Source organism: Chrysochloris asiatica, unplaced genomic scaffold (assembly GCF_000296735.1).
Source record: "Chrysochloris asiatica unplaced genomic scaffold, ChrAsi1.0 scaffold00236, whole genome shotgun sequence".
Classification (NCBI taxonomy): Eukaryota; Metazoa; Chordata; class Mammalia; order Afrosoricida; family Chrysochloridae; genus Chrysochloris; species Chrysochloris asiatica.
In genome coordinates this window covers 3,622,308-3,646,454 of record NW_006408754.1, presented here as the reverse complement: position 1 = coordinate 3,646,454, position 24,147 = coordinate 3,622,308, and the positions used below count along the sequence as shown (strand labels likewise).

Genomic DNA, 24,147 nt, shown 5'->3' with positions numbered 1-24,147 from the left:
GCATCATTCTACATGCTTTACATAAATTAAAACAGATAATCCTTTCAATAACATTTTGATATTGCTGCTGTTCTTGTTGTTAGGTGCTATAGAGATAGACTCAGAGGCCTTATGTATAACACAATGAAACAATGCCTGGTCTTGTGCCATCCTCACAATTGTTGTTAAGCTTGAGCCCACTGCTGCTGCTACTGTGCCAATCCATGTCGTTGGGGGCTCTTCCTCTTTTTCACTGATTCTCCACTTTACTTAGTGTGATGTCCACCTGCAGGGACTGGTCCCTCCAGGTAATATGTCCTGAGTTCTAAGAAGCTTCAGGCTGTACTTCTTTCAACATTGATTAACTTTTTCTTATAGCAGTCCATGGTACTTTTTACTATCCTTCTCTGGCACCATAAATCAAATGAATCAATTCTTCTATGGTCTTCCTTATTCACTATCCAACTTTCATATGCATATGGAACTACTGAAAATACAGTGACTTGGGTGAGGCACACTAGTCCTCAAACTGACATCTTTGTACTTGAACACTTTAAAGACGTCTTGTGCCACATAATTGCCTAATACAATAAGTTGTTTTATATTTTTACAGTTGCTTACATGAGTGTTGATTGTGGATCCAAGCAAAATGAAGTCTTTGACAGCGTCAACCTATTCTCCATTTATCATCATATTATTTATCAGTTCAGCGGTGATGATTTTTGTTTTCTTTACAATGAGGTGCAACCCATACCGAAGGCCAGGGGCATACTGTGGAACAGACCATCAACTGTTTCATCAGTAAGTACCTGAAGTCTTCTTCACTTGCAGCAATCAAGGTAAGCAAGGTTGTAGCAACTGCATATCTCAGGTTTTAATGAGTCTTCTCCAATCCTGATGTCATGTTCTTCAATATATAATCAAGTTTCTCAAATTATTTGCTCAGCATACATACTGAATAAGTATGGTGAAAGAATACAACCTTGTCATACACCTTTCTGAATTTTAAACCATTCACTGTCCCCTTGTTTTATTTGAACAACGTCTCTTGGTCTATGTAGAGGTTCCTCATGAGCACAATTAACTGTTCTGAAATATTCATTCTCTGAAATGTGGTCCATAGCTTGTTACGATTCACACAGTTGAAAGCCTTTGTATAATCAATAAAGCACAGATAAACAACTTTTTGGAATTCTCAGCTTCCAGCCAACATCCATCTGATGTCAGCAATGATATCCCACGTTCCACATCATTGTCTAAATCCAGCTTAAACCTCTGGTAATTCCCTGTCAATGTACTGTTGCAGCTGGTTTTGAACTATCTTTAGCAAAAATTTAGCTGCATGTGACATTAATGATATTGTGTGATGATTTCCACATTCTGTTGGGCCACCTTTCTTTGGAATGGGCACAAATGTGGATCTCTTACAATCAGTTGGCCAGGTAGCTGTCTTCCAAATTTCTTGTTATAGATGAGTGAGTGTCTTCTGTGCTTCATCAAGTTTGTTGAAAGATTTCAATTTGTATTACATCAACTCATGGACTCCTTTTCTTTGCCAATGCCATCAGTACACCTTGGACTTCTTTCTTCAGTACCACTGACTCTTGATCATACACTGCTTCTTGAAATGGTTGAACACTGACCATTATTTTTGGTACAATGTCTCTGTTAATTACTTTCAGCTTCCTTTGATACTCTCTGCATCATTCAGTATTTTTCCTTTATGATCCCTCAATATTGAAAATTAGACTTGAATTTTTTCTTCAATTCTTTTAGCTTGAGAAATGTTAAAAGAATTGAAGAGCATGTTCTTCCTTTATGATTTTCTAAATCTAGGTCTTTGCACATTTCATTATAATACTTGACTTCTGGAGCTGCCCTTTGTAATTTCTATTCCTCTCCTTTACTTCCTCATTTATCTCATTTGCAGTAGTGTCTCTATGCTGGAGAACAAGTTTCAGAGTCTCCTTTGACCTCTACTTTGGTCTTTTCCTTCTTTCTTGTCTTCTTAATAACCTTTTGCTTTCTTCCTCTGTGATGGCTTGTCTTCATCCCACAACTCATCTAGTCTTGTTCATTAGTGTCTAATGCATCAAATCTGTTCTTGAGATGATATCGAAATTCAGGTGGGAAACATTCAAGGTCAAATTTTGGCCTTGTTTTAATTTTCTTCAGCTTTAGCTTGAATTTGCACATAAGCAATTGATGATCTTCCCAAAACCTGTCCATGGCTTGTCCACCATCCCTTTCCACAGATATAGTCAATCTGATTTCTGTGATTGCCATCTGATGAAGTCCATGGGTATAGTCATCTTTTATTTTGTTTAAAAATGGTATCTGCACTGAATAAGTCATTGGCCTTACAAAATTCTATCATGTCATCTCCAGCATCAGTTCTATCACCAAGGCCATATTTTGCAACTATTGGTCCTTCCTCTTTGTTTTTAACCTTTATACTCCAATTTTAAATAATCATTAATACATCATTAATAATGCATGTTTGATCAATTGCAGCAGTTAATAGATTTCTTCAATTTCATCACCACTGGCTTTAGTGGTTGGTGTATAAATTTGAATAATAGTGATATTAACTGATCTTGCTAATACCAGTCCCTTTCAGCTCACTAATGCCTGTGCTATCCATTTTTATGCATTCTACTTCTTCCTAGTCTTAGTCTAAAAGCTCAGATGAAACCTGATTGTTCCCTGCTAATATTTAAAATACTGGTGGCATGTTGCTGTTAAATGCTGACCCATAGCAATCCTGTATAGGGTTTCTGAAGAGCAGCTTTACAGAATCACAGCAACACGCAAGACACCACAGTATGACAAACTGACAGACAAATGATGGTTTTGAGGTAGATATAAGTAAATCCATTTTTTTAGATGAGGAAACTGAGACAAAGGGTGGTTGAATAACTTGCCCAGAAGGGTCCATCAACTAATAAATGTTAAAACCCAGAATTTGTACTCAAGTAACTTGGATTCAGAATTTGTACTTTTAACCAGTATTCTATATTGTCTTGTATTAAATAGGTAAGAGCCTGTGCTGTAGGTCAAATCTCTTATTTGTCACTTAGAAGAGGAGACAAGTTACTTAATTTCTTTTGTTTCAGTGTTCTCATGTGTAGGAAAAGATACCTGTATCACGTGGGTGGTAGAGAGGATTAAATGAGTTAATTTATGTAAAGTGCTAAGAGCAGCAGTTGGCACATAGTAAACAGTACTAACTATTATTATCATCATTATCCTATATATACATTTTATAGAGAAAAAACTGGAACAATTTATCAAAGTGATAGTTCTAAATTATCATAGGTCATAGAACTATGGAATATTCTTTTCTTTCCTTTCCTTTTTTTTCTCTGCTAAAGGCAGAGAGTAACTGTTCAGAGACCTGGGTCCTGACTTGGCTTTTCTCTCTCTATGTAAGGATATAATCTGCTAATACAAATTTAATTCAAGAACCAGGAGAGGTTTATGTTTATAAATGAAGGAAGCAGAAGAAATTTTGTAAATTCTTCTTGAATACCAATATAAAAAAGGACTATCAGAACATAATAATGTAATATCATCATAGCTATTATAAGTAAATGATAACATCATTTATTACGTGTTAACTAAATGCCAGACACTGTTCTAGGCCCTTTACCCAATAGGGCTGTATATGAGCTTACCCTAGATCACACAGCTACCATCTAGAGGCATGGGGGAGATGATGCAGGAGAGAGGTTCCATCTGCTCTGGTTCTTTTTGACTACCACCAAGAAAAAAACAAACCTACTACTTTCAAGTTGATTATGACTTGTAGCAACCTTATAAGGCTGAATAGACCATTTCATAGGGTTTAGGAGGTTTTAAATATATTTAAAAGTACACAGCCTCATTTTTCTCCTGTGGAGCAGCTACTAGGCTTGAATCACTGACCTTTCAGTTAGCAGCCCGAAGCTTAACCAACTACACGACCACATCTTCTTTTTGGCCATCATAATTACACTGAAATTTTTAAATCTTTACTCAGTAAATCAGGAACTGACAGTGAGACAATATGTGAGCTCTAGCTTCTAATTTATAGCACAATCCATACCTCTTTCCCCTGGAAAAATTGCTTCAATATTACTTTCATAACTGAAAGCAGTATTTTTTAAAAATTCAGAGGTTAGGATAAGTAGTTTTACAAATTAAAATCTAGTCTGAGCATACTCGAAAATATTGTTTGCTTTAAGTTAGCATTATTCTACCACCGCAGTTATATAACACTCATAGGCACCATTATTGGGTTTAATAGAGAACACTAAAAAGGTAGGAGAATAGAATGAAAGCAGAAGAGGAAAGAGGAAGAAAAGTAAAGAAAAAGATTAAGAAGAAAAAACTCAGAAAGCACAAGATACAGAGTACAATGTACCAACAACATTCTTAAAAAAAATTAGGTAATATCAATGTTTACTCAAATTTACATGTCCTCAGACTGCCCTTCAGAGAGGTGACTCCTGAGTCGTATCCACTCGTTCATAACTAAGATCACCGACTAGATTAGAATGACCTAGAATATGGCTGAATTTACTGACTGTCATGGAAGAACATATAATTTGTTTTTAGACATATTATAAACCAGACAAGTCTAAATTAGTCCTTGGATATAAATTACCCTGAAAGTATCTTCTATACCCAACACTAAAAAAAGGCAACTAATACAATCCATTCAAATCAGCATATAAATAAAAATCTATTTTTAATTATAAAACATACTATTTACACTTTTGGCAACATACTTATTTTGGTATTTCCTAGTGGTATTTTCCTAGTGGTATTTCATTTGCATTCTTTGAGAACTGGCAAATAGTAAGTAGTTCTAGACAACATGAAGACATTAACCTGGCAATAACAATATGACTGCAACATTATGGTGAGTACACAAAGATAAAATATTTGTTATTGGTAGGCTCTAGAGCTTAAAACGTAAACAAGTTAATTTATGATAGATAAAGCAAAATTGGAACAGATCTGCATTTTTGTAATCTGGGTGAAGTGAAATGGTAACTAGAACAGGAAAAATTATAGGCTGAAGCCTTGTAATGGGAGACTCAGGAGGCATAGTGAGCTCTTTCAGGAGTTTGATGCGGGAGACTGAATTATCCCCTGGAACCTGGAGAGTGACACACATTCAAACTGGATTAGTCGGCCGCAATATTTGAGTAGGACCCTACTGGTCAATAATTTGGTTGCTATATAATGTAAATAATGCCCTTGTTTTCTAAGAGGGATATTAAGTTTACAGCAGGGCGGTGACCAGGCTTTTTTCCTATTCTAGTTATCATTTCAGGTACCCATGTTTTACAAATTTGAGTTCATCTTGGTTTTGCTTCATTGGCCATGACTGAAGTAGGAAGAACCAGTTCAAAACCCTGACAGGATCTCAAATATACAGCATAATGTGTGGCTCTGTGAGCTAATGCGCAGGACTACAAGGTCAGCTCAAGCTCACCAGTCACTCCTTGGAAACTTTATACAGGGTTGCTGTTAGTCGGAACCGATTCTATGGACTTAACAACACCACCAGCATAATAAGAACAGAAATAGAGATTTACTTTTTATTGCATTCAGTTATTAGAAAGTATAGAAGAATAAATTGAATTTGTATGGAAAATTAAAAAATAAAAACAAAAATCTCATTCAGTGCCAAATAAATACGGGAATTATTTACTACTGACATAAGGCCACCTTAAATACATTTGTAATGAATTTAAATAATAGAGATCATATATTATTTATCTTTCATGTCTCCATGCTACATAAAAACAAATCAAATGATGTCCAGTAAAACATAATGACCCCAAAACAATTTCCCCTTTCAAAAACAAAGTTGAACTCTTTAAATACCCTAAATATAAATAGGCTCTGTAGAATGAGTGTTTGTTGTTTTGACCAAAGGTAAAGGAGAGCTTTATATTTTTGGTAAAGAATCAGGAGTTGAAGAATAATGAAATCTACTATGAACTTGAGTCAACCTCTTCTGATGGAAGGAGGATAATGAGTCTGTGAGAACAAACCTCATCTATAACCAAATTACTTAATTTCTATTTTTCAGATATAAGAAATACACCTCTCTATTCACTAACTCTTTTCTTTCTCAAGCCAAAGTATAATTATATTTTCCTTAAGAAAACTGAAGAAAGAATTGACCTTAAAGCTGATTTGCTACTTTGCCTCTGTGAAATAGTGGAAATAAACATCAAATGATTGAGCGATGAATTCTGAAAAAGCAATAAACATGACTTCAGGTCAATGTTATCACAAAAATCTGAATTCAAAATGATATTCCATATTCTTAAAAAGATACTTAAAAAAAAACAAAAAAACTGTATCTGACATTTTAGGAGGTGGCATAAACTTGATTGTATTATTTGATCTAGTATATCAGGATAATGCACTAGACTGCAAAGTTGGTTTGAACCATGAGCTCATGGTTCAAATTAATCAGCCGCTCCTCAGAAACCCTGTACAGGGTCACTATGAGTTATAACCGACTTGATAGCACGAACAACAACAATAACAACCTCATAAAAATGGTAAATAGTTCTCTAAATCAGGGAAACATCAATTCTCCAAGTACTGTGATTATTGCAATATTGGTCTGTAATGTCATTTGGTCTACACTTAAGTTTTGGAATACCATATGTGTTAGCTGTTAAGTTTATATTCTGCCTTTCTTTATTAAGTTACTCCTGTCCTGTAGAAATAAATGACAGTACTTAAAAAAAAAAAAAAATCCTCTTGTGGTCCTATTCGGTTCTAAATAAGATTTTTTTACTTTAAGAGTTTACTTAGGCTGAAAGTAAACAGATTAAACTTGCTTCCTCGTGGGATTAAACTGTACTTGAAAATTCCCAGATATATGATTATTTTAACATCTCATTCTAACTAGAATCACAATAACAATGATTTTTAATTTTATGAAGAGAATATGTTCTGATGAAACCAAAGAATCACAAATTAAGACTTCTATCAGAAAAGATCTAATCAGTGAAGAAAAATTCTTAGTAATATACAAGGGTCTTCAAAGTTCATGGAAAAACAGAATTAAAGTAATGGATTTTTCCCCACAAGCTCTTTGAAGCCCCCTCATGTTTGCATTGCTCATATAAGAGAAATGCAAACAAAGACTTCCCCCCAAGGTAGATGAGTACTAGCTGTCTTCCATTTGATTGGGTAAACAGGCTTCAGGGTTTATCCTCTCTCACTGTTCACAGTCTAGTAAGATTTTTTTGTGTCCAGGGCCTATTCTAGAACTACCCTAAGAACGTAGGTTACTTTTTACCTTTTCTGGGATACAGAGTTCTACAAGACCCAATTCAGACTTTCCAAGAAAGAATTAAATTCTCAGACACTTAGAAAAAGGCCATCTTTGTAGGGACTTCTGTTTTGGGAACTGACACAGGACTAAACTGGACTTCAGAGTAACAAACTTCTCAAAAACCTTAATGCTGAGGCTTGTTTCCAGATTCTAAAGTCATTATTTATAGAAATGTAGGCAAAAATGAGTGTTGGTGTGGTCCTCCAGTTAATGTGCTGGACTGCAAAGTCAGTTTGAACTGTGAGCTTGGCAGTTCAAGCTCACCAGCCGCTCCTTGGAAACCCTATATAAGGTCGCTATGGGTCAGAACCAACTCAAAGGGACACTTAACAACAATAGGCAAAATGAAGCAGAAACATCTATTCAAATCACTGAATCTTTGGTTTTGCTGTTATAGTCTTAATATTGAACTTCCAAACATTGTTTCAGTCAGCTTATCTAAGGCAACTTCCAGGATGTCTTCTATTTAAGCCATCCAGATGAATTCTAAACCATTCTCTAGCCCTAGTCAGTTAGTATCAGTGATAGAAGTCCAACTTCATTCAATATTCACCTAGGCAAAATATGACTTCCAAGAAAATGCATTTGTGTATATATTCCTCAGTCCCAAGAAAATATGATATATTCCAAAGCATTGTTTTAAAGATTTGTTCCTTCTATTTGGGACTATATTACATTATTCATTCATTCAGCAATAATTAGTTAAATCTCTATTGAGACAACATGCAAGAAACTGAATTCTACAGCCCTTTTAAATTCATAAAATCAAATGTACCCCTGACTCTGAAATTGCCTTATACAGAATAACTTGAACAAAATGTGTTCTCTCTTTTATACCTTATTGTCAGTCCTAATCGTGACTTTCAGTTGTGGTAGTACACGTTCCACTTCTAGACTCCATTCTGCAGCATCTGTTGTAGATTCTAAAATATCTTCTTGTTTGGCAGATTCGTTCATATCCTAAGAAAGGAAAGATATCACAAGATTGAGAGTTTATAAAAAGAAATGATAAAAATTTTGAAGCATTTTAGCAGTACTGCCCAATTTAAATCAGGCATAGCAGTGTTAAAATTACAGTGGAAGTACATATTATTTTCTGTCCTACCAATGTTGAAAGAAAATAATGCATAAACATTGTAGAACAGAAAAATAATTATTAAAAAAAAGATACAAATAAATGATCCAACTATTTCCATAACCAGATAATCAGACTGTACTCAATGGAAATATCAAATGGACAAGCCGTTTTGCTATGCTAATTGGAAACAGTAGATAAATTACAAAGACTCACACATTAATTAAGAAAGTATTGTCCTATTTTGAATTTACTTTACTGAAATGCAAACCCAAAATGTGAAACAGGAAAGTGATAAAATTCCAGAAGCTAAGGGTTCATTATTTTAAAATTATACAGCCATAACTAAGTGATATTTTATTTAGATCAAACTGTAATATAGTTTAGAAATGTAATTTTAATACATATCTACAAGAATTCAAATGTGGGGGAGCCAAATATCTGTATCTGACTTCTACCCTTGAGTAAAATTAAAAAATTAAATCAATTTATGACTGTTTTTGAATCTCACACACACACACAAAAACACCTATTTCTTTTTCCTGATCTGTCACATTTCGGTGACAAGTATTTATGGATCTGAAATATAAGGAATGTGTAAATTAGTGAATTAAAGATGATGCCTGTGGGATTAATTCTGGTAGTTATTTATCCTTAAGCTTCCTTGATAAATCATAAGAAAATGCGGAGAAAAACTATAAACATTTATTTATGTAAGAAACACTCAAGAGAAATAAGGAACCAAATTTCATGCATGAATCACATGAGAAGGCTTCAAAAAAGTTTTTGGAAAAATGCCATTATCTTTTAATTCAATTTTTCATAAATTTTTTGAATCCCCCTCATATATTGATTCTAATCTGAACAATTTTCAAAAAGACATTTACAGACAGGAAAATCTGCATACATAGAATATTGCATGATATTAAGGAATTATTAATTTTATAAGTGTGGTAAGAGTATGATAGTTATGGGAACAACATTGCTAATTTATAGGTTAATTGACATGTATGGAGTTTAGCTAAAAACTTATGGGAAAGAAAATAAAGGAAACTTCTTGGCAAAATGTTTTAATTGTTGAAACTGGGTAATGTTTGAAAGTTTATATAATACAAAATTTAAAAAACAAAAGACAATCCTCATGTTGAAATTATATTCTCAGTATGAACAAAGGTCATTCAAAGATACTTCTTGTGATATAATAGTGAATAATTATTATCAGGACTGATTGTGAGGGTTGGAAATGTAAAGGTAGATGTTTTGTAGCAAGGAGGGGAATGATTAACTCTCCAGTCCAGGAGTGGAGGTCCCTAGGACCATCAGTGGAGAAGAGCAGCGAGCGGGACCCTACCCAGAGAAGGTGTGATGCCTGAGATGGAGGCAGAGACGATGATGTGGAGAGATGGAGCACCTGGGGACTTTAGATCCAGAGAGGGAGAGGGTCTGTGTGCTGATGACCTGGGGGACAGGCTTGTAGTGTATACACTTTGGTTGGTTGATGATGCATGGAGGGGACTGTAACCATGGCAATGAAACATATAGGATAGGATGAATGTAAAGCTAATGTTCTCCCATGTAAACTATCACATAATTCACAATAAAACATTAAAAAACAACAACACTTCTTACATGAAAAGCTCATTAGGCTAGTCTTTCCAATCCAGTCTAATACCAAGTAGGAGATCAACCTCAGATTTGGGGTTAAATTTTGGTGGGAGCATGAGATCTTTAAGAGATCACAACTCACTTCTGACGGAACCCCTGTGGCACAGGTACCATAAAAAGCCTCTGCAACTTTCAGCCCATATTAAAAAATGCTGAATAGCATCATTTGTTTTGCTCATAAATGCAGAAGACTATATATTTCTAACCTCACTATTGGAGGATTAATAACTAAATCCATGCTTTTACCCTTTACAATTGGTTGGTTGAGATATTTATTCAGTTATATGCCATTTAGAAAACCAGAAGATACAGAAATATAAGCATTCATTTTAAGAAAAGTAAAATATGGAACCTCTAAGTGAAAAAGCTCATGGTGCTATTTCTAACATTAAAATGCTCATTTAAATTGAAAAGCATGGCATTGTTTAGAGTACTTAGTGGAATTCTGTATACTTCTTATATAAATGGAATCCAGGAGAACAAAGAGCACCATAGCCAATGGTAGAGGTCAGGGGAGCAGCTTTCAATAAGTAGACAGACCTGTGAAGTCATATGAGAACATGTGTGACTGCAAAAGAAGAGCTAGTAGGTCTCCTGAAGCAACTGAGAAATCCCTGCCCTACAACTGCTTATTCATTTAACAAATAGTATTTTGTGTGGAACTATTAGTACAAAGGAAGTAAACTGATTTTTCCTTTTAATCAAAATTTTATATCATCATGACAAGGTTTCTCTTGGCAATAACATAGCTAAGCCACAGGAAAATTCCCTTTCATGAGAATCCATGTTGACCCCTACAAATATTCGATAGGAACAATCAGGCAGATAAACACTCACTAGCATATCTAGGTACCTGCCTCCTGCGCTAGAAGACCTAATTTTAAATGGTTTATTTTCCAGACAAAAAAAAAAAAAGGTAGACTCATGGTAGACACTGTGTGTGAGCCCTGACATCTGGGGGGTGGGGGAGCATGGGGGCTAACACACAGATTGTCCTGCCAAGATATGGACTCACAACCCACAGAATCAGCTGAGCCAAGGAGGCATATCCTTTCAACAGCAGTTTTGCAAGATTCTTGACTGAATGTAGATGCACTGATTTAAAAATATGTTTAATTTATATAACCATGTTGGGGTTACTGGAGCTGGATGCTACTTATTAAATTGTAGAGCTAGTGCTCCCCAACCTTAATCCCTCATTTCTACTGCTCCCTCTTCTTAAAATAACAAAACCAAACCGGTTGCTATGGAGTTGATTCTAACTCATGGCAGCCCCACATGTTGCAGAGTAGAACTGAGTTCCACAGGGCTTTTTCTAGGCTTAAATCTTTGCTGGACTTTCTTCAGCAGAGCTGCTGGATGAGTGTGAACTACCAATTTTTTTATTTAGCAGATGACAACACTCCATTTGTGTCATGCCGGAGATCTTTTAAAAGTCTAGAATCATCAAACAAGGCCAGAGGGGCCTGTGTACAGTCCCACTTTCATGAGGCCTGTTTGGAGGGTTATTCAAACTGTGAATAATATATTCACTTAATTTTTTTACTCATGAAACAGGACCCTTTCTAAATTTCACAAAGCCAACTGGGTTAGCAGTGGCCTTGTTTGAATTAGACCCAGAATCTATGTGTTAGAGGATTCATGAAGATTAAACACTTTATTAGAATATTTCAGTATGTAAATTATTATTTATTCTATATTGGACCCCTTAGTAAATTGTCTTTACCCTTACCAGTTCATAATCTGGTACCCTTGACTTCTTCTCTACTGAAACAATCTAACGTAGCAGCTCGAAAAATTTCACTCACTCCCAGGCCATAGCTAATATAATGGATAAAATGGCCCAATTATTTAATGAAGAAGGGGAAAAAAGAGAATATTAGACTTGTTACAGCATCATTGAAGTCCTGGTGTGGCACTGCATGATATGCACTGGACCACAAGGTAGTTTAAACTACAAGGTCAGCAGTTCAAACCCACCAGCTACTCCTCAGAAACCCTATACAGGGTCGCTATGAGTCTAAACCAATCCTATGACACTTAACAGCAGCAGCATTAGCTTACTCAACTATATATATAGCTTCTATTTACTTCCAGGTCAGCATTCTATTTCATAATCTTGTTCCTCACCTCAAATTTCCCAATGCCTATTAACTGGATGGAGTCCTGGTATGGCGCTGTGGGTTAATGCACCAGACTGGAAAGCTGTTTGCACTGCAAAATCAGCGGTTCAAGTTCACCAGCTTGAACCGTGGGAATCCTCTAGAGGGTTGCTATGGGGTCAGAACTGACTTGACATCACTTCACAACACAATAATAATAACTGGATGTAGTAACTGAGCAAGCCCTCCATAAAACCCACAACCATCGAGCCAATTCTGACTCAGAAAGGTGTTTCTGAGGCTTTAAATCTGTTCTTTACCAGAACAGAGAGCCTAATCTTTCTCCATGGAGGAGATGGTGGGTTTGAACTGCCAGTCTTGGGATTAGCAGCCCAGTGCTTACCCTACAGTGCCCTCCTACATATGAAGTATAAGTCATTTTAAAACTCTATACTTGGCTTTGGTTCTTACACTTGATAAAATCTTTCCCTACATTTTTAAAAAATCCATTTAACAAGTATTTTGTGTGAAACTATTAGTACAAGAGAAATAAACTACTGTTTCCTTTTAATCAAAATTTTATATCATCATGACAAAGTTTCTCTGGGAAATAACATTAACTAAGATAAAGCATAGCTCTTGGGAAATTGAATTTTCCAGTTACTGCTGTTGTAGAAAACAATAGCCGCTCAATAAGACACAGGCTATCCAGAAGTTTCATTTATAATTAACTAATTTAACCAAACAAATCATTTGTTTAGTTCCTCCAATATGTAAAGAAAGAATACAGGCACTGTGCTGGATATAGAAATAGAAAATAATTAAATCTCTACCTACAAAAATTTAGAGTCTTTTATTAAGAATGTGAGGCTAGTTAAAGAGGGTAATGTTGTGAAGTGCCATAAAGTTGATTCCGACCCATAGCGACCCTGTATAGTGTTTCCAAGGAGCAGTTAGTGAGCTTGAACCACCGACCTTGCAGTCCAAACAACTTTGCAGTCTGACACATTAACCCACAGTGCCACACCAGGGTTCCTGAGGGTAATAAATGGTTTTAAATAAAAGCAGAAACTGATAAGATGAAAACTGATATTAAGGAATTCAAAATAGCTGTCCAAATAATTCCATAAAGTAACCTTGGTTACTTATGGAATAGTGAAGCACAACACCAAATTAAGTTCAAAATCAAATACGAAGTGTTAATAGCCTGCTTAGAATCCTGTTCCTTCAGGTAACCTCCCCTTCTCCAAGTCTGAATACGGGAATGTTATGGTTAAGTATCTACAAAAAGAACATGTTCTGTGTATAATATGGGATGTGGTTAACTTTATGTTTACAGGTGTGTGATAGAGGAAGGCTACGCTATCAGCAAGGTTGATAATGTGAGCTAAATAAATACCACTGCAATCTCTTAGATGATGGTAGCCTGTGTAGTGCTGCAAAGCTGTCCTGGTCACAGTAAGTGTTAATACAAAGCCCAATACACCAGGAAAATATTTTTTATCTTTTGCTAACTCTGGTGTTTCCAGATAGGGCATACTACCAAGCAGGAAGAACAATAAACATGATCGAATAAGAGGAAGACAACCCCATAAACAAATATTATTATTTAAGACAACACAAAACAAAACAAAAAAACTGCTACAGGTGATAAAATATACGGTAGAAGCACTGGTCAGGTTTTTAAATCATTACCTTGAGTTAAAAAAAAAAAAAAATAAATCAAACTCTAGGCTAAAACTATTCCTGATACATACTATGATATGTGCAAACACATGGAGTTAGAAAACCAAAAGGGAAGAACACCCTCCGCATTTCTCAAGCTGAAAGGAATGAAGAAAAACTTAAAGCCTAAGGTTGCAATATTGAAAGATTCCAATCTGTACCTGGACCAATAAGCTGTTGTTCGAACAGAGCATGGGAACACTGAATGTTTTAAAATTGGGAAAGGTGTGCGACAAGATTGTGTTCTTTCACCATACTTATTCAACCTGTATGCTGAGCAAATAATACGAGAAGCTGGGTTCTATGAAGAAAAAACGTGGTGTCACAATTGGAGGAAGACTTATTAACAACCTACGATATGCAGATTATACAGCCTTGCTTGCTGAAAGTGAAAAGGACTTGAAACATTTACTGATGAAGATCAAAGAACACAGCCTTCGGTATGGATTGCATCTCAATGTCAAACAAACAAAAATCCTCACCACTGGACCAATAAACAACATTCTTATCAACGGAGAAAAGATTGAAATTGTCAAGCACTTCATTCTTCTTGGATCAACTATTAACATTCGCAGATGACGTATTGCATTAGGCAAATCTGCTGAAGAGCAAAGATATCATCTTGAGGACTAAGGTGCGCCTGACCCAGGCCATTGTGTTTTCAATAACCTCATATGGATGCGAAAGCTGGACAGTGAATAAGGAAGATCGTAGAAGAATTGATGCCTTTGAATTGTGGTGTTGGAGGAGAATACTAAAAGTGCCATGGACTGCCAAAAGAACCAATAGATCTGTTTTGGAAGAACATATATATTCTTTGCTAACCATGTGTTCAAAAATGTTTCCATTTTAAAAAAATTGTCTTTTTACTATTGAATTAAGAGAATTGATAATACATCTTGGATATTTCTTTGATATATATGTTTCAGGAATATTATGTCTTGTATGTGACTTGCCTCTCCTTTTTCTTAGTGGTGTCTTGATGAGCAGAAGTTTCAAATTTGATGTTTAATTCAACACATTTCTTTTGTAATTATTTCTTTCTGTAATCTGTCTTAAAAATATAAAAAGAAGAAGAACCTTCTTATTCCCTGAAGTCTAAAAAATAGTTTCTCATATTCTCATTTATACGGATTTAAAACAGTATCAATATTATTATTATGTTGTTGTTGTTAAGTGCTGTCGAGTCGGTTCCAACCCATAGTGACCCTGTATAGGGTTTCCGAGCAGCTGGTGAGCTTGAACCACCAACCTCGCAGTTCAAATGGCTTTGCAGTCTGGTGCATTAACACACAGTGCCACACCAGGACTCCAACATTATTATGTTGTTGTTGTTGTTAAGTGCCGTCGAGTCGGTTCTAACTCATAACGACCCTGTATAAGGTTTCTGAGGAGCAGTTGGTGAGCTTAAACTGCCGACCTTGCAGTTCAAACGGCTTTGCAGTCTAGCACATTAACCCACAGCGCCACACCAGGACTCACATATTATTATAGATCTGTATAAATGAGAATATGTTGTCAAGTTTGTTCCTATCCATAGCAACTTTGTTTAGGGGTTCTGAGGAGTGACTATTTTCTGGACTCTAACCTATGTGAGTATCATACTTTATTTTTCAGACTTACAAAAACAATTTCAAATATGTTACAAACAATTCCCATACTCTCTTCATACAGACTTCCCAAATGTTAGTATCTTACATAACTAAAGGGCAACTATGCATAAAGAGTTATAATGTTTATCTCTGTTTGCTGAGATTTGTAGTTCTTTACCTTTCATTTTTCAAAAACAAGGCATATATTTCATTTCTTAGTTTCATTAAGAAACCAAAGATAGAAGTTTGATTAACTTCCAAAAACAAGCTGGTATCGGTGGTTCATGCTTTAGGAGTTTAAATGAGAGAGAGGTGTTTTAGGATATATGGAGATTTATGTTTATCCTCACATAGATGTATGGGATATAAAAAGGAAGAAGAGAGCGACAACAAACATTGTTAGAGATGAAAACGGCGTCAGACAACATACGGAAATAGAAATGTGGAAAACTTGTCAGGATCATATATTAGAACTTGTTGCTTTTCAGTTGCATAGGGTTTCCAAGGAGCAGCTGATGAGCTTGAATTACTGACCTTGCAGTTCAGTATATTAACCCACAACACCCCACCGAGACTCCGTATTAGGGCTTAAAACGGTGAATATTTGGGAGAAGAGAACTAACTTCATAGTGAAAGACCTTGGAAGAAAGGCTCAGAAGTAAGATTTGTACTCTAACCAAGAGTAGAAGCAAATAAAAGTTACAAGCAAATAATAAGTCTTCATTGATTTGTTCAACAAATGTTTATTTATTGCCTACTATATGCCAGACAGAAGAATCTGAAGACTGTAGAAGAGAATCAATGCATTTGAATTATGGTGTTGGTGAAGGTGTTCCACTGACTGCCAGAAGAACAAACAAATCTGTCTTGGAAGAAATATAGCTGGAATGCTCCTGAGAAGCAAGATAGTGAGATTTCATTTCTCTTACTTTGGACATGTTGTCAGGAGGGACCAGTTCTTGGATAAGGACACCATGCTTGTTCAACAAAAAAGTGGAAGACCCTCAAAGAGGTTGATTAAAATAGTGGCAGCAACAGTGCGCTCATACGTAACAATGGTCAGGGCAGGACTGGGTGGAGTTTCATTCTGTTTGCATAAGGTGATTATGAGTTGGCACCACTCAATCTCAGTGACACCTAACAACAACAACATATGCCAGGTACTGTTCTAGTCTGGCAACAGAGAAGAAAATGACATTCTCAAGTCAAGTTTTATGAATGTTTATCTAATGGCGGGCTTGTAAGATGAAATGGAGCTCAGGTAATAAGTGAAGGTGTCTCTGAGGATGCCAAAATTTGATCTGGGACTTGAACATTTAAGAGACAGGTGGTGAAAAGACATGTTAAAATAAAAGACAAGGAGAAGATAAAGAAAGGGATGAGATGTGTTCACAATATGTTTGCAAGCTTATGAGCAGACCAGTTTAACTGGAATACAGCATTACATTAGTTGTCAAATTGCTAAAGGCCTTCAAAGACAGACCAAGATTTTTGTTGTTTTATAATCTATATAAATGGACTGGTAAGGCATTGAAAAGCATAAAATATTACTGAACTCAGAATGACCTACTAAGTTGAAAGACTAGGGTGAAAACATCTTTGGAATAAAGTAGGTGTGCAACTGAAGGATAAAGATCAAAGATCATTTAGAACATTAATGTTACATAATCCAGACAAAAGATAGAGTACCTAGTCTTAAAAGACAGTTGAAGGGATGAATACAAGGAATATTTAAAAGGCAGTCTTCACAGGGTTTAGTGGTTTAACCAGATATTCTGGATGAAAGGGAATCATTAGTCAAAGGTAACTCCCAGACTTCCGAACATCAAAAAGTTACATATTCAAAGCACTAACAGTACTGGGCTGGGGAGGTCAGGAAGGGGGTATGGAAGATAGTGATGGTTATGTGTATTTTAAAGAATATAATTTTGAAGAGGACTACAGTGTGGTGCTACAGCACTGAATAGGGTAAAGCGCTGGTAGAGTCCAGCACTGGACTGAAAGGTCAGTTTGAACCACAAAGTCAGGAGTACAAACTCACCAGTCACTCCTTGGAAACCCAATACAGGGTCACTATGAGTCAGAACCAACTCGACAGCACTTAACAACAAGAAATGCTCATATTCTGAGAAATGTATGTATTCTGGACATTGATCTAATAAACTGATTTAATAATAATGTTTTGACATTAGTTTTGATCCAGGAAATTTAACCAATCCCTTTAAAAACTTCAGCTCTCAAATTATACCTGAACACATCATTCTATTGATTTCCACCAATCAATAGTTACTTCTGTAGAGGAGACTTTATGACAGCAGACTTAGTCTTATGGGCCTTCAATAATAATCCACATGAAATTATGAAAATAAAGCCATGACATCACCAGGACTTCTTAATTTACATCCAAATATAAGATTTTTGATAATTTATATTCTATGTAAGCTTCTTAACTAAAAAATGTTCATGTCAATCTAGAGAATTACTTACATGGAGGCTTTCCAATTTCCTGATGGCACAAAAGAATGGTAGTCTCTAGGCAAGTTGAAACTTATACAAAGAATGGGATATCAAGGGTATAGTCTATGCCAGTACTATGGTAACTTATATCCACAAGTTAGGTAATCTAATAAATAACCCATGGAAAAAATGCTCTGTCTCCATTTTACGTACACTGTTTTAGAAACCATATCCAGAGGCATACACCATAAAACCAAGTCTCTTGTTTAAGAAAGGAGAATCAGAGAGAAGGTAACTTTCCCTGGTCAGTTGGCTAGTGAAGCACAGTCAGGATTTTATCTAAGGCTTTCTGCCTAGCACTTGCTGTGAAGGTGATCTGAAAGGGACCTTGAAAAGTCCTTTCTTCTTATTTCTTACTCGGCCCACAATAACCCAGAGAGATGGAAATAAGGCTCTCTCCTATTTCAAATGTGGACTCAAAAGCTAAACTAAAAATAAATCAAATCAAGCAAAATGCTGTCTTTTAAATCCACCAAAAACTGCCATTTGAGTTTCCTCTGAGCAGTGAGGAGTGCCCATTGTTTTGCTAACCCACATTTCCTATTCACCTCCAGATGTAAAACTGATGGGTAAGGTATAGGTTACTTACAGAGAAATAAAAGCATTTATTCAGTCATAATGTGTTCCATCACAGTTAACCGTGTGTTGTTTTAATCACTTCTCCTGTGAAGTACCAACCATAGATTTCACTAACAACATAGAGAGAGGAAGCATAACATGCAAGTGTCTTAGGGAAGAAGAAAAAGCCGTTTCCTCATGCATGAAATATAATTAATAGTAACCCATGCGGCAGGCTATACTATACTAAAAAGTACTTCGCCTATAATATTCAGATAGGATGCTTTGTCTAAAAGAAATGTATAAATTAAATATAAAGTTTAAGATACTTAAGATACTAACAAAATACATCTTCTTCCCTATTTTCATTACAATCCTGTAGACTTGCTTTGATGATACTCTAAAACTGACATTTTTATTCTAAGCCTGTAGTTTAACTTCCTGACAGCTTTTGCTTTTTAAGCTAAAAAATCTCTTATTCTTGGTACAATGATTTTTTTTTTTTTTTTGCTAAGTAATTAAAAACCAATTGTGTTTAAACCTTTTGAGATACTTGGTTTTATGCTGTATAACTCAGGATTTGGTTTCTAAAACCTCAAATTTAGCATCTCAAGAAAGAATGGTATCTATGGCATGTTTGAAAAAAATGTTTTGAAATGAAGTGATGGGCATTTAAAAATAGAATTCAGAGCGCACACAGCTCCCTCCCGTCTTTTTTTTCAATGGGGGAGGAGAATGACACATCTGCGTTATGCTGCCAGAACACAGTTGCAGAGATTCTGTTGAGTTTCACAATGGAGAGAGGAGCTACAAAGACCACTCATAATTACAGCGTAGCCACCATGAGCATGCAGCCAGTTTCTAAATGACATAGAGAATTTAGGAATAGAAATGACTAGTATACCTCCCTACCCTCTTCCCACCAAAGCCTTCCTTCCCTGTCCAAGCCCCAGGCCCATCTCTGAACATTCTTTCATACTCCAAACCATCATGGGTCCTGCCCAACTGTCAGCGCTTTCATTCAGCACTGGTTTCCTTCCTTCTGGCCAATCTCTCAGGTGGCATTGGCTAAATTTCAGATTTCAACAATGCTCTGGAATCAGAGACAGAGATGGCAAAACTTTGTGGGCTAACCTTGAAGCCAAATATCTTCCACAGTATTTTTCTCCTAAGAAAATAGATTTCAAATTCAAATAACTTATAAGTGAAACTTTGGATGATGAAGGAATTCCTTACCAATAACAGGAGTTATGCACCTGATAAACATTACATAGTAAAACCATAGTTAAGGTAAAATAAATAGGGGGGGGGGCGAGGGAAGAAGGGGGGAAAAGATCACACAATAAGAATGACTTTAAATCCATTTTTTAAAATCCAAAGTAAATAAAATATTCTGAAAAGCAGAAACTTCCAAAACAAATCAATTCATTGTAAGCACTCATCATCTATAGAAGGAACCCTTGTCTTAAAACACCTTCTTCAATGTTCCTGAAACAGTACCACTATGGCATGATCTACTTGTACCTTTCAAAGTTTAGGCAATAGCCACACCGTATCTCTTAATAAAATTTACAAATGAGCAGTTACAGGCTTCAGATATATTATCTTAATCAGGAATATCAGCTCCCAAGTTCTCTTTCAAGGAAGAACTTGCTGTCCAACTGCAAAGAATGTGGCCAGAGAATCAGCCTGCTCCTCCTTGTGGCTCTGTGTCACCTTCAGGGAGCCACCTGCCTGAAGGTATGCCCTTCCCAGGGCAGTATGTGTCCAGGGACTGAGCCAAGCAGCCCATACACGTTCTATATTGTGAGTCTACCTGCTACACAAAACACAAAATCTTAAATCTATATTACTTAAATAACATAATAATTTAAGATGAGTATGTAGGAGCTCTGGTGGCATAGTGGTTACGAATTGGGCTGCGAACCACAAGGTCAGCAGTTCGAAACTACCAGCTGCTCCGTGGGAGAAAGAGGAGGCTTTCTGCTTCCATAAAGATTTACAGCCTTGGAAACCCTGTACAGGGTCGCTATGGTTCAGGACCGACTTGACGGCACTTAACAACAACATATAGGTAGGTAAAAAACATTATTATGAGATTTGTAGTAAATGAAGCAAGAAGAAAGCAAATGAAAAAAATATGTCCCAGACCTGTGTTCTCTAGAAGTGGACACTGAGACAGAGGTTGGGGTCCAAAATATTTCTTAGAAATCAACACCTGTGAAAAGAAAGGGGGATTTTGTGCTTTTCACAGGTGTTGGTTTCTAAAAAATATTATGCTCGTAAGGAGCATGTTTTTTCCGGGTGTAGTCCTCACTTGAAAGGAAGGTATGTACATAGATTTCTCCCTGCATTATTCTGCTTGGTACACGAAAGAAGAAACAATAGTTGACAGGGCTCTTTAAGTTATGAAGATTAAACTTTATCTTGCCTATAAAAATATAAATAGAAAATATCATTCATTCATTCTCTATTTTACTGGGCACCTTCTATATTCATTCTATATATCCGACACAGTGAAAGAGCAGTGAGCAAAGCTCCTGCTCTAGAGGAGTTTGCAATCTAGTGGCCAAGACAGACAATAAACAAGTCAGAAATGAATGGAATACTATACAATGGCAGGGTCTGTGAAGAAAATATGAAGCAGGGTGAGGGGACAGGGGTTAAAGGAAACATCTATTTTTTATAATCCATGTGGAAGGAATGCGATAATCCATATGTCTCTGGCTTGAACAATTACATACACATGTATGTCATCCATTTCCTAGATAGTATGCTTCATTGTTCTATTGGAGAATTCATCACATTCAGCCTAACTAAAATAATATTTCTTCTGCACTGTGAGTCCACCTGCTGCACGAAACATAAAATCTTAAATCTACATTACTAACTGAGATAGCAATTCTGGCTTGGGGAAAGAGCTGCCTGCACCATCAAGCTGTAGTCAGAAACAGCTGTCTTAGGCAGATGGCGTTAGTGGGCACTATCATAAACTTGCCAGGTTTTTTTTTTTTTTTTTTTAAATATGAAAGTGTTTTCTGCCTCATTAGTACTTGATGGTTGACCATCCACAAACACCTGGTATTCAGGCTTCTTCCTCTTCTTATTGCAAAAATTCAACCATACATATGTAGTCTTAGCTCTAAAGGCTATGTGCTATATAATCTTTGCCTGAAGGATCTAATACATAGAATTATTTATGAAGGCACAGATAAGGGAAAAACCTTTTTTCAAATAGCTTAATTGAAGTGACATTGAAATCAGGAGAAAAGGAATTTAGACAGTAGTGGCAGAGGCAAATTAAATGGTTTTGCTCCTTCCCAAATATTCAGAAACTATTTTGTCCATATGGATTTACATCATCAAGAGAATAAATAACACAAATACCAGTTTCTTTTTGAGAATAATTGTTTATGCATCTCCAAATTTTGCCATTCTTTTCATATGTTAGGGTCACTGTGTCAACATCATCTTCAACACATATGTTACATGAGTACCAGCAACATAATGCACTTGCTAAGGAAAACTGAACCATACCTATGTTGTTGACCTCTTGTTATGACAGAGCGGAATGAAAGCAATAGACTTGGGATTTTAGAAAACCGAGTTCAAGTGCAGATACTGTGATTTATTATCTCTAAAAGATTAAATTGTTCCAAGGTTATAAATTTCAGTTTTTATATCTACAAAGCTGAAATAACAATATCTACTCAAATGTCTTTCAAGTTCAGTAAAAGGATACATTTAAAGTAATTTGAAAACTACAGTGATTGGTAACTGTAAGGAATTGTTACAACTGACGTTTATTTATTTGAATTTAAATGTCAGCTTATTATTCTGATATAATTTTCCACTTCGCAATCAAAAATTTATTTATTCATTTAAGAAATATTTAGTACTTTCTATGGTATCCTGGAGTCCTGGTGTAATGCTGTGGGTCAGACTGCAAGGTCATTCGAACTGCAAGGTCAGTGATTCAAGCTCCCCAGCTGCTCCTTGGAAACCCTATACAGAGTCGCTATGGGTTGGAACCGACAGGATGGCACTTAACAACAATGGTATCCTGGTGTGGTGCTTTAGGGTAAGCACTAGACTGCTAACTGCAAAGTCAGTTGTTCAAACCCACCAGCAACTCCTTGGAAACTCTGGACAGGGTTACTATGATCTGGAACCAACTCGCTGGCACTTAACAATAACAACATGGTATATACTACAGGGAATATATACAGTAAAAACGAGAGTTGTCCTTTTTTATCAAGGAGCTTAAAAACTCAGATTTGGAGGGAGTAAAGGAGAGATGTGGTTTTGGTTTCTGCTAACACTGAGCACTTTCTATGCACCAGAAAACATTTTGAAGTGCTTTACATGTATTACTCCTACTCTTCAACTCCCCATTAAATAGGTGAGATTTTTTTGATCCTCAATTTACAAATGAAGAAGGGAAGGCATAAGAAGCTTGAGAACTTGCTCCAGGCCAGATACCCAGTAAGTCTGTAAAGTTAAGTAATAAACTCAGACAAAACAAGCATGCACATATACACCATTAATAACAATAAAAATGAATAATAACCAATAGTACTAAGACAGAAGTATGAAAAACTAGTAAACAACCATAGGATGGGGTGGTCACAGAAGTTTTCGTGATACAAATCAAAACAAGATCCACACTTGTTTATAGAATTCAGACAAGAAAATTAAAGGAAAAGTAAGAATATTATATTGGACTATTGTTGTGGCTCTATAGGATTAGCATTGGACTGTGAACCTCAAGGTCAGCAGTTCAAACCCGCCAGTTGTTCCTGCGAAACGCTATAGAGGGTCTCTATGAGTTGGAACTGAGTCAACGACACTTAACAACAACAATACCCCTTTTTAAGTGTACAATAGTAATATATTAAATTTTAGCATACATAGCAAAACACGTAAGTCCCAAATGTACTTATGAAACTCTGACAATTCCTAGAGTCTTATTTTTCAAAAATTCCTTCATTATAACTTGGACTTCTTGTTCCAATACCATAAATTCTTTTTTTTTTTTTTTCAAGTTTTATCATGAATTGAGTGATAATTTATATGGGAGAACATCAGTTTTACACTCATTGTTTCATTGCAATGATTAAAATCCCCTCCATGCATCATTTTTCAACAGTATTTGCTTCTATTCCCCTTTTGTTGTTTTTTCAGGGGCGGGAGGTGGGGAGATACACAAAAACACTGAGGAGTATATAATCATTTAAACAATCAAAGGGCACATTCTGCAAGCCAGCCTCCTGGTCGCCAGCACACAGCCTTTCACTTTCCATGAGTCTAGAGTCCTCAGCTGCTCTCTCTCTCCATGTCATCATCTCTGCCTCCATCCAGTACCATAAATTCTTGATCATATGCTAACTCCTGAAATGGTTAAAAGTCCATCTATTTTTTTTTGCACAGTGACTCTGTATATTCCTCTTCCAATCATCTTTTGATACTTCCTGCATTGTTCAACATTTTGTCCATAGAATCCTTCAATATTATATATAACTCAAGGCTTAATTTTTTTCTTCAGTTCTTTTAGTTTAAGAAATGCCAAGTGTGTTCTTC

General features: G+C 36.0%; 1 protein-coding gene across 1 annotated transcript in view; it reads right to left on the bottom strand.

Annotated features, from left to right (window-relative positions):
• Positions 1-24,147, bottom strand: part of IFT57 (intraflagellar transport 57 homolog (Chlamydomonas)) — a 98,028-nt gene that overhangs the window by 39,373 nt on the left and 34,508 nt on the right. Inside the window, exon 6 of the mRNA XM_006873313.1 lies at positions 8,171-8,293. Within this exon, the coding sequence (XP_006873375.1) occupies positions 8,171-8,293 (123 nt within the window). The remainder of the gene's footprint in view (positions 1-8,170; positions 8,294-24,147) is intronic.